The sequence below is a fragment of the Porites lutea genome, chromosome 5 (genome assembly GCF_958299795.1).
Source record: "Porites lutea chromosome 5, jaPorLute2.1, whole genome shotgun sequence".
Lineage (NCBI taxonomy): Eukaryota > Metazoa > Cnidaria > Anthozoa > Scleractinia > Poritidae > Porites > Porites lutea.
The window spans coordinates 28,339,822-28,350,771 of NC_133205.1; the positions used below are offsets into that span (position 1 = coordinate 28,339,822).

The 10,950-nt window shown below is 41.9% G+C and overlaps 2 protein-coding genes across 2 annotated transcripts in view; one reads left to right on the forward strand and one right to left on the reverse strand.

The window, feature by feature from the left end:
• LOC140937681 (collagen alpha-1(II) chain-like) overlaps positions 1 to 2,269 on the forward strand; it is a 6,803-nt gene extending 4,534 nt beyond the window's left edge. Inside the window, exons 9-10 of the mRNA XM_073387241.1 lie at positions 157 to 372; positions 1,436 to 2,269. Coding sequence (XP_073243342.1) covers positions 157 to 372; positions 1,436 to 1,582 — 363 coding nt within the window. The 3' untranslated portion in view covers positions 1,583 to 2,269. The remainder of the gene's footprint in view (positions 1 to 156; positions 373 to 1,435) is intronic.
• A 3,931-nt stretch (positions 2,270 to 6,200) lies between these two features.
• LOC140938915 (uncharacterized) lies at positions 6,201 to 10,276 on the reverse strand. The gene is made up of 3 exons (XM_073388439.1): positions 10,151 to 10,276; positions 9,110 to 9,140; positions 6,201 to 7,019 (listed from the first exon to the last, which is right to left on the reverse strand). Exons 2-3 carry the CDS (start codon positions 9,123 to 9,125, stop codon positions 6,277 to 6,279), a joined length of 759 nt encoding a protein of 252 aa, XP_073244540.1. The 5' UTR covers positions 9,126 to 9,140; positions 10,151 to 10,276; the 3' UTR covers positions 6,201 to 6,276.
• Between the last annotated feature and the right edge of the window lie 674 nt (positions 10,277 to 10,950).

A 10,950-nucleotide genomic window follows, 5' to 3' on the forward strand; every position in this document is an offset into this window, starting at 1 on the left:
TTAGAGGTATAGTAATTTAACTTGATTTCGTCAGTCGTCCAGCAGTATTTTTGATAAGCTAGGTAGTCCTTGCAGTAGTGAGAGAGTAATGTGATTTCCTAGGTGGAACTCAATGTTCTTTTGTACTGACTAGAACCTGCCTTGGTTCATTTATAGATCAATTACACGGCCAGTAGAATTCAGTTCAATTTCCTGCGACTTCTCAGTACCAGAGTCAGGCAATCTGTAAGAGTCAAATGTAAGAGAGTTGTAGTATGGTTTCACCGTGTCAGTAGAAGTTATCGTTACTCGTGGATTTTTCATGGACGAAAAGGATTCGATTTCACACCGAACAGCAACCCGAAGCCAAAAGTCATGCGTGACTATTGCCAGGTGACTACATAGCTACTAACCATTGCACCCGGGGGCGTTGATTAATCCTTTGCTCTCATTGACATTATTGATACGGTTGTTTGTTTCTTTTAGTTTTTTTTTGTACTATTAGTAGCTTGTTTCGAGCTCTCAGCTTGTGCCAAAAGGCGTAAACTTTTTCACATGGTGGGGCGGATGTTTCACATCGATGACGATGGGGTGATCACAGATGTTCACGCTTGCCACATCAATGGTCCGACCGACCATTTTTGACAGAAATGAAAGACAACTCGCTGTCTAGCTTATGCTAGCGGTATCAGTCAAACCCCCACAACCGATAATTACACTACTGTGATAGAAGGGAAGATAGTTCAAGCGATCATGCACTCGTGATCTTACTTTGTGATCGTCCACTTCTCGGCCGACGAGAATAGTTCCCCATACCACAAGCTCCAAAAGAGGGGCGACTAACTCTGGGGAAAGAACCAGGCTAAAAGCAGAAAAAAGACATGGAAAGACTGGAAATTCCGGTTAGAAAATCAAATGAGGTTAGCGCCTTTCCGTTTGGGAGGCTTCAGAAAATATGGGCTGTGATTTGAGGCGAATCAATTTGTCTGCTCAGCTGATTTGGATATAATTTTTAGCGGGTTGTTCTCCCACCACGTCAAATTTTGTGGTTTTATGTCTATGCAATAGAATTTAAGGAGTAAGCACCCCTGGTCTTTCCCACCAGACGACCTCTCCCGCTTACGAGTAGACTGCGAGCAGTCTCTCTTTTTCTTCATATCAGATTTAGTGAGAGCAATGCACGCGCGCGGGAGCGGCGAAGCCGTGAGACGCGCGAAACGAGGGCTGCAGCCCGAGAAGAAAAAAGCCTCTCGCGCCATCAGTCACGCGCGTGGCCATTTGCGTGTCTCGCGTTTTGCTCGACGGACTACAGAAAAAAGAGAGACTGCTCGTAGTCTAGCTTACGAGCTGAGAATTTGCAAAAGTTTGTTCAAGTTTCTGTTTTAGCTTACTTTTCATCCATGATTTGATTTGTACGTTGGTTTGTTGATATCTTGATATTTGAAAATTTAAACAGCGGGACGATGGAAAGTGGCGCAGAGCGGAGATCACATTTGATAGCGAGAGGGTGGATGTTCTTCCTCTGGAAGATCTGTCGTTTTTTCATCGAGCAGTAGGAAAGGAACAGTTCGGCGTCAAGATTGGGCCTGTTTGCTACCGGTGATCGAATTTGACAAGGTCATACATCAATTAATCAAATTGCTTCCATTTAGTGACCAGTAAAGCAGGAATTACAAAGTCGCAGTATTTATTTGTTTTGACATGGAATGTCCTCCCTGTCTTGTTATTTTCCTTAGATAAGTATTATCATATCATTATTGTTATCAAAACCTATTTTATGTTCAATTGCAAGGTTCCTTTTATAAAAGTGGAGTTCTTGTTCATCGAGGGTAGACTCATTGGCCGTAAATCACACCAGAGACGGATTATCCGTCTGAGACGGGTTACGCGTTGGATAATTCGCGTCAGACAGATAATAGGTATTAATTTGAAGGTGGAACGGTTTTTATTTTGGAAGGACAATCCGCCTGACTTCATCCATCTGTTTTTCCATCAATTTTGACGGTTTTGAGGATGGATTATCCGTCTCAGACGCATAATCCGTCTCTGGTGTGAAAACGGCCATTGGATATGCGCATCGATCGCCGTCACATTTGCATGGTGGAACTATTTATTGTTTTTAAGCTTTAAACAACAAAATATTCCAAGGTACAAATGCGATAACTATATGCGTATACAGTGCAAGTGAATCCAACCCGGTAAAACGTGGTTTTGAGCACCTGATTATGTCAGGATGTACCTACTGGTCAGCGTAGAACGTTTGTTTTGTTTTAATAACTATTTAACTTTCGCTCGGCTTGAGTAACCTCTACGCACCGATTTCACGAAGTCGTCCAAAGTAGCCAAGGTCACGTCTGTATCCACACGAATCCAGATACGCTGAAACCGTATACTTGATATTTGCGTCAACAAGAATTCGGTGCAGTGTATCTGGTTTGGCTTAACCCATCCACACGCTACTGCGATTTGCATTTGCTTTCGTGGCATTTTTGATTGTTGTTGAAGATATATCGAGCACACTGAATGGCCAGGCCTGCCCGTATGTTGTCCCACCAGGCACTTGTTCTCGCTGAACGAACCCAAAATCGTCTTTGACGAGGTTAGGAAAAGGGGGAAAAATTAAGGCAGATCGTGTTAATTGTCCTAAGAATTTTGTCCTCCATTGTAGGCAAACAAAGCGAAACTGACAAGTCGTCATGAGCCGGCGTCAATTGCGTAAATCCTTTTTAATTTGCAGTTGATTTATATATGATGGGAAAATTATCACTTTCTTATCGCATAGTCCTTCTTGAGTTTTCTACGATTTTGGCCGGCCATATACTTCTATTTTTTCTTTTTTTTCCCTCTCGGCTTAAGTCGTTTTTCTGGAGATAGGCTCTTTCTTATCAGAGATCGATGAAATGACCTTGGAATCATTTCTTAATGATCTTTGTTTAACTTTGGGTAACGTTTTTAATATTTAGTGTTTTAGCTTTATCTGAACAACTCGAACCGCAAACTTTCCTTTCTTGCGACAAAGAACATTTATCTAAAAAAGAAACAACACTAACGTTTACATGATAATAAAAGGTGAAGGAAATAAAGAGCTAACAACAAACTTGCTTAATAATTGTCTTTATTTGGACTCTTCCTTGCTTTTTGTTTTTGTTATTTTCAATCAACGTTTATTCACTCAAACTCTTAACAGGTAAAAATATAGCTAAATATGCCTGTAACAGTAAAATTTTATCTCAGAATTTTAAAGGAAGTCCAGTCGTACAGTTATTTTCCAAACAAGACTAATTTCAACATGTTTCGCGTTAGTAAAAAGTATCCAGTATTTAATCTCAGACAAATAAGATCAAAAGATTTTTATTTGCATTTTATGGACGATTCTGCAGAGGGAGTTTAATGGTTGCAAATTTTTAATAACGTGAATGGCCGTTCTAACACTTTAAACCCGTATGTAATTTTAACACTTGCTATTCAAATTTAAGATATTTTAACGGAACATTTATTAACTTGTCCAAATGACACTCAACAGTAAACTTCACTGACTTAGGTGGCATATATGCATCCCATGCAATGTTACTGTACTGGCCGCACGAAGAACGTTCCAAATGGTGTGAATGACTCAATGTTTGTGTTTATCGATAAAAAGTAAACAGGTAAAACAGCTGCTGTAGGAACTTACGTAGATACATTCAGTTGTCGGATCCAAATCGCAGTCCTTCGTACACACGCGCAGGACTATGCAAACGTTCTTTTGCCGAAACCGCAACATTGCATTGTTTCTTGACAAAGAAGGCGTGGACACCAAAAATAGTTTAACTTTACGTGCTCAAACCCAGGTGACGAAGCAAAAGTTAAAAGGCAGCTTCGTTACTTCAAGTACTGGATAATCCATGTTTCATTTTTGCTTTGGTGCAGTACGAGTTGCACGCACCTGGAAACAACGGATTCCTTTAGCGAATCGCAAAGCTTACAGAAGGTCAAGCAATGCTGAGGAGAAATATCTTGATATTCATCTTGAACTGGCTGAGAGAGTGGCCGTTTTTGTGCTAGGGACGTTTAAGCCGTCTCGTGTTGAAAAAATATTTCACGAGTGAGCGCAGCGAAGAGAAATTTCGTATCTCCAAGCGGCCATGTACTGTTCTATTTATTATATAAACACCAATAAAATACCAAACAACTTTAATAGTTTTTTGGTGTGAAAGGCGCGATTTATCATGTAGCCACAGCAACGGTGATATTTTCACATGTGAAGATAACATGTTATTTTCACATCGGAAGATATCAAGTTTTCGCGCGTAAGCTCACCTGGTATCTCGTTGGTGTTTATATAATAAAACTGTGTTTTTCACAATGTTATCGTCTACTTGAATGCATCCCGTTTTTATGCCAGTCGCCTTTTAACGTCTCAGACGTTAAACACGTCTAGACGACTTTAACGTCTCTAGTATTAAACCGGCCATCCTCGAAACGGCAGATTTCGGCAAATTATTATACATTTCTGGGGGAAAGGACGAAGAAGGAAGCAAAAAGGGGAGAGAGCTCAAACCTTACATCATCTTTCTCCTAACCCCTACCGAGACTTTGATAGTAACGCTAGGGTGGATTTCCTTTTTTAACGTCAGAGTTGGTGACTTAGGAAGCACTTGAAGAGCAGTGTATTAGACACTGGTGCTTTTGAGGTTTTTATGTTGACAAAAACACCACGGCGGCGGCCGAATGTTATTGTTTGGAACTCATTTTATTGTTTATACAACGTTTGTGAATAATTTCAGTTGTATATAAATATGAAACTTACTTGGTATTTTTTAAGGCGATGTTTTACGGGGCGATTCACATCGACGATTGTATCGTTTAACGTTGTTGTAACCCTGAAAACGCCCTAAAATTGTCGTTGCAAATCGTCTCTTGTAACGTTACATTTAATCCATGAATCCAGGGCAAACCCATTCTCCAAGGAGGCTATTTATTGTGTTTCATGTCCATTATTACTTGCAAACTTGCAAAGTTTCGATGATTGCAAACTGTTGTGGCTTTAGCGTCCTAGACGGAATTTATTGTTATATTTTTGGTTATTTTCCTGCACTGGAGGAAAAATAAACTTACAAGATCAAGCGAGCATTCAGACACATTATTTTCATGAGTAGGAGGGTTTTCTCTCGCGTGCTCGCAGTATTAACTGTTTCACCCCTAGACCACGTTATGGCGAGATGACTTTTATCACTTTATCTATTAACTCTGTGGAAATGGTGTGCTGTTCCCCTTCAACAAGAAATTTTTTATTTATATTTTGGGGTCTTTTTTTCTTTGGCCACTGTAAGGAGTGAAAGGTTTAAAGCATGACGCCAATCTGATTCTAAAGGAAAAGCCTTGGGGAAGAGAATTGAATGATCAGCGGTCTTACAAATTAGTGAAGGCTGTTTCACGTAGGCTGGCTTTGGAGCCGTTCTTTGGGAAATGGGCCAGAGTTCACTCATGCAAGAAAACTGCTCTCGAGTTAACCTGAGATCAGGCCCAATTTTAGCGGTTCTCATACATTCTCTCTAACGGCTACCGCTAAAGTTGGGCCTGATACAAACTCTCTCATGTTTGTGCTTACTGCGGCCAGATTTTGGCCGCAACACTGATTGGCTGTTGGAACAATGCCTCAGGATCTGATTGGCTGTTGAAATCAACGGAAGTTGAAAGCGTTTATTCCACGCGTGGTTTTTTTTCGTGAATGATCCGCTGTCGGCGGGGAGAATGGTCGATTTTGCTGTCTTTTTTGTTGTTTTATGGTCTTATGGTAGGAAAATATGCGTTAATATGTGCCATGGATAGAGCCTGCTCTCAAGTTACTCTCGAGTGTGCTCAAGATGGACAGACCTTGTATCTTGCGAAATACACCGCAGAAGTCCTACGAAGATAACCTTTTATCGTTGTTACGAAATTACACTGGACAAGAGAGTTTAACAATCGCAAAACGACGGCAATTTAAGGTTCAAACACTTCTTTGAAACAGTGATTCAACGGCAACCAGGAGGCAACCAATCAAAGATGGCTTTGTCAGAGTCTCTCCAGCAACCAACCGCAGACCAAGAGTTTGGTGTAGCCAGGTAAAATAAAGCGTTTTAACAAAAAACAGGGTGTGCAATGCAATCCACGCGGGTAAATGCATGGATCTATATTCCATACATAAGACGCTAACACCTGTTTTCTTTTCCCGGATCAATTACGATTAAAAGAATACATGTGTGTAAAGAACTTTATTTCAGCCGTGTTTGGTTTCACAAAAAGCACAGATGACTGAGCTACAGTAATTGAGAATTACACATTGAAAAAAGAGTAGTAATACAGAGTTTCATCACATGCATCTCGGAAAAAATTGAGCTCGTTAATCATCCCCTCGTGGAAAACAACTAGAGCCTCCTCCCTCTCCCCCTCACTGAAAAAGAAATCAACAAACTTCTCCAGGCGGCTTTTGTGGCCTGGATCGGGCTTGTTATCCTCAAACCAGCCATAGTATGGATTGGTGTTGCTTACAGAACAGATCATCTCACTAGCAATCCATGGCCAAAGCATTGTGCATGGCAACATAGCTATGGCTAGGAACTTGGGACGCTGGCGGCTCAGTGCAGCCTCGTAACCCACGTACATATCAGCTGCAGGACCCATGACTACGCTGTCAGTATTCTTGAGTCGCCAGGTCTTCACAAACTCTTGATTGTATTGCTTGTAGCTCTCAGACTGGACACGGTAAAGTAATGAAAATTCTGGCTTCCCGAGCAGCTGAATCTCTTTAGCAGCGTGGTCGAACGCTTCCACTGCATTAAAGCAGTAAGCAGCATCTTGCACCATGTAGCCTCCATAGTCATCAGGGTCAAGAGTTCCCGTGGCCATCCCTTGAATAAACTTCGTCTCTTTGGCGGCATTTCGGATCTTCACGCTTACTTCATCGTTAAACAAGCTTTGGCTAAAAGACCAGCCTTTCTCCACTGGTTCATCGGGAAGATAACTGAAGTCAAATCTCTCTTTTCTTATTGCCTTTAGTTGGCGCAGACGTTTACCCTCTGAAGAAGAAAAAGCACCCGTGTTGAAACAATTGATTTCACTGAAGGAAATTACTGTTACTGCTGTCTTATCAGTTTATACTCTGCTGCATGACAGGAGCACCAAACGACGGTTTCCTTCTTATTGCATTGAAAACACTTTCTAGGCTATCCAGAGTACTTTTAGATCTCTAGAAATGTATTCTAAGTGGCGCTAAAAAATTTATATCAGTTCGGTCATCCTAGGGCAACTTGAGTCTTTTTGAAATACAAGGGCTTCAGTATTAATTTCCCGAAAATTTTAGCTGCAATTTACAGTTTTACGAAAGTGAGAATTTTTCTGGTTCCTCTCTACCTCGCGTTTTCGATTCCGAAAATTTTAGGTTTCCTTTGTCTACGAAAAAAAGCTTAACCTGTGGAGTGAAATGGCAAAAATTAAACTTTAGAAAACGGTAGGGAATTTATTAGATAAGCTTCGAAAATTGTACATGAATGGAACGGTCATCTAGAAATTTTTAGCCTTCCTCAAGCTTTAGAAAATTGTAGGCAATTACAGATATTTCACAGAAAACAGTCGTTGGGTGCCCTGTGCATGACACCCCTGGCATGACTGATCACGATCTCGATTGTCAGCTTAGGCAAGACCCCAGGCAAACGTCAAACGTCGAAACTCACTTTAGACTAATTAACCTCACGTTCATTAGCCTGTCCCACGCTCTCAGCAGGCCTGGGCTCTCAGATACTGGGGAAGACGCGAAAGTGATAGCCTGCGTTGTAGCCGGCCGACGCACTCGTCAAAACCATTTGTATATACAGAAGGTTTCTGCGACGCGGGCAAGAAAGTGAAAGGCACGCGAACGTTAGACTGTTCACAGTCCTCTATTTTTCCCTGAGATCGTCGAGATCGAGCACTTTGCGTTACGGGCTGCCATTGCATGAGCGTCAAAACTACTTAGGGGGCGGGGCTATAATCCCCGACGCCCGGTCCCCTCGGTACATTTGAAAATAGGGAGCTTAAGCAACATCGACGGCGACGGCTACAAAAACGTCACTTAAAAAGTGAATTTGCACCGCTTCAAACTTTGTCGCGCTTATTACATCTCGTTTACTTCATCAAATGTTGGCAAATGTTTTTGGAGTTGAATTCTAAAGGACCGTATCAAAGTTCAGGAAAAGAAAAGAAAGTTGTTGTCTTGTGTTCCCGTCCTCGACAAAACGTGAATTCAGGCACTTTCACGTTGTAGTCGGGCAATGACGGCAAAGAAATGTACAAAAAAAGCGTGATGCACGTGCAAAGTTGCTGTTTTGCTAATCAAACCTATTACTTTTTTGCCGTTCTCGTTGCCGTCTGCGTCGTCATTGTTTAAGCTCCCTAATCAAGAGGGCCTCGACGATCTCACGAAAAAATAGGGGACTGTGAACAGTCTACGCGAACGTTAATGCGCCACTGAATAGCTTTCATTAAGTTCGTCACATGTGAAATTAGTGTCAAGTGCCCTACTGATCTGATATTGTATTAGACTACGAGTAGTGCCCATTTTTCCTCAGGGAAAGTAGAGCGAGCGAAACGCGAGCGCGCGTGATAATCACCTCACGCGAGAAAGGCGAGAGGCGGTGGGGAGAATCATTGGGCGCGATCCATTCAACCAAAATTTCCGGAAATTTCGGTCCAAAACTCAATGGATCGGTTCGGTCTAACCGAAAAAGTTTCGAAAAAACAGGTCCACCTTTTGAGGTGGTCCTCTTTTCCCGGTCGGACCGGTCTGAATTTTGGTTGAATGGATCGCGCCCATTCTCACCGCTGCGTCTCGCCTTTCTCGCGTGGGATGATTTTTACGCGCGCTCGCGTTTCGCTCGCTCTACTATCCCTGAGGAAAAATGGGGACTATTGTATTAAGTGTGGGAGGCTGCAACAATTTATGTGTTTGCATGGCTACGTTAACGCGTTTTGTCATTTTTGTCATTAAAACACTATTCTCGCCTACAAGTCAGTCTCTCTTTTCTTGGGAGAAAGATGGGGGATATGTGAAGCAGCGTGTCGACGAAAAAAAAACAACAAGGCGATCAAAAAGGAAAAGAGAACAAAGTTTAAAATGAGTAGAGGAACTAACCTTGCAAGCGACTCATCGTCCTGAGGTATAACTGGAAGACAAAAGAAACATAAACTGAATATCTGCTGGTTCGCCATCTGTAAAACCTATTAAAAACACTAAATGACCGGCAGTCCCATATTCTCGGTAAATTTCACAAAATCGAAAGATTCTAGCTAATCTAAACTATCATATGTCGATTAAGACAAGTCAAGCGATCCTGAAATGCTTTATAGATCTCAAGTCTAGTGTTTGGTTTACGCTGGGCTCAGCAGACGAAACCGTGTTTTGTGACACTTAGAACTGTTTTTAGCTCAACTGCCGGTCAAGGTTTTCAAAACTCTACTAAATAACCGGTAGTCCTATATTCTCAGTAAATTTCATAGACATTATGACGTCAAACGTCGCCTGTCACGCCATGCTTTGGACAGAAAATAGTAACGAACATCCACAGACCGTGAGACCAACAAAAACATGATATAGATATCCCACAAAACCGGCTGGTTTGATCAGGATCACGACTTGATAGTTCAGAACGGCTGAATTTTTTCAATTTGTGAAATTTACTGAGGATATAGGACTGCCGGCCATTTCGTGTTTTGAAAACCTTGACCGGCAGTCGAGCTGAAAAAAGTTCTAAGTGTCACAAAACACGGTTTCGTCTGCTGAACCTAGCCGTAAACCAAACACTAGACTTGAGATCTATAAGGCATTTCAGGATCGGTTGACTTGTCTTAATCGACATATGATAATTTAGATTAGCTAAAATCTTTCCATTTTGTGAAATTTACTGAGAATATAGGACTGCCGGCCATTTAATGTTTTGAAAACCTTGACCGGTTACCGGCCATATAGCCACAGCGAAAAAAAAAAAAACTTAAATTAATGAAAAGTAGCTGGAGGTATTCCACAACCATAGGTTTAAAGCATTCTGAACTTAAGTGGATTCAGCTCCGTTTGCTAGTTTGACAGAGCCACTTGTATTTTTCGCCTCGCAATATTATTGTGCAGTGCCCAGTTTTGCGTTCAGCCTCTCTTCAAATTGGAACGATTAACCCTTACCTTTCAAAGTATCAACGCGATCACCGATCACCGTTTTTCAGTTTGTTCAACTTACGAGATTTCCTGCAGAGAACCTTCTGAGCTTCCTCAAAGGCGAAATTACTTGTACGTGCTGTTCCCCTGTTTCTTGTAAAAAAAAGAGCGGAATTAATTGAACCAGGAGTCAACAACTGACGTCAACCCGATTAGCAAACTATTGCCGGTCACGTAACGCATTCTAAGGGAAGGAAAGGACTGCACGGTTTACCTCAAAGGCTAAAGGTCAGGCGTCCTTTGTTTGCTAGCGGAACTGAATTTTGCGCTTACTTAATTAAAAATGTATTCAGTCTCCATCTCCCACAACACAATTCAACGTAAATTCCAAAAAGTTAGGATATTGCCGCATACGATAACATCATTGCTAAAATATCCGGGAATGCAAGCAAATACTAATGCCCCGGGGGCACTCTTTATATAAAAGCAGGAGCCGATTACTAAGTTAATCGGCTCCTGATAAAAGCGAAGGGGCGGGCGTGGCAGGCCTTATTCGGCCCAAGGGATACCATAACTCAACACAGAAAAGCCTTACGCGCGAGTTCGTCAAGAAAGCCGGGACGAGAGCAAACCAGAGGAATGAAGGGGACGAGTGAAGTTTCTTCCCCCCTCCCCGTCCTTCCCTATTTTGTTCTCTCTCTCTAACTTTCGCCCAATCGTGCTCCCCCCCCCCCCCCGCCCCTCCCGAGGTTGTAACCGGACTTTGCTCCGGAAAAAAGAAAAGAGTAACAAGAAAGAAGCGTTGGATCTTTTGTGTCGAAATATTT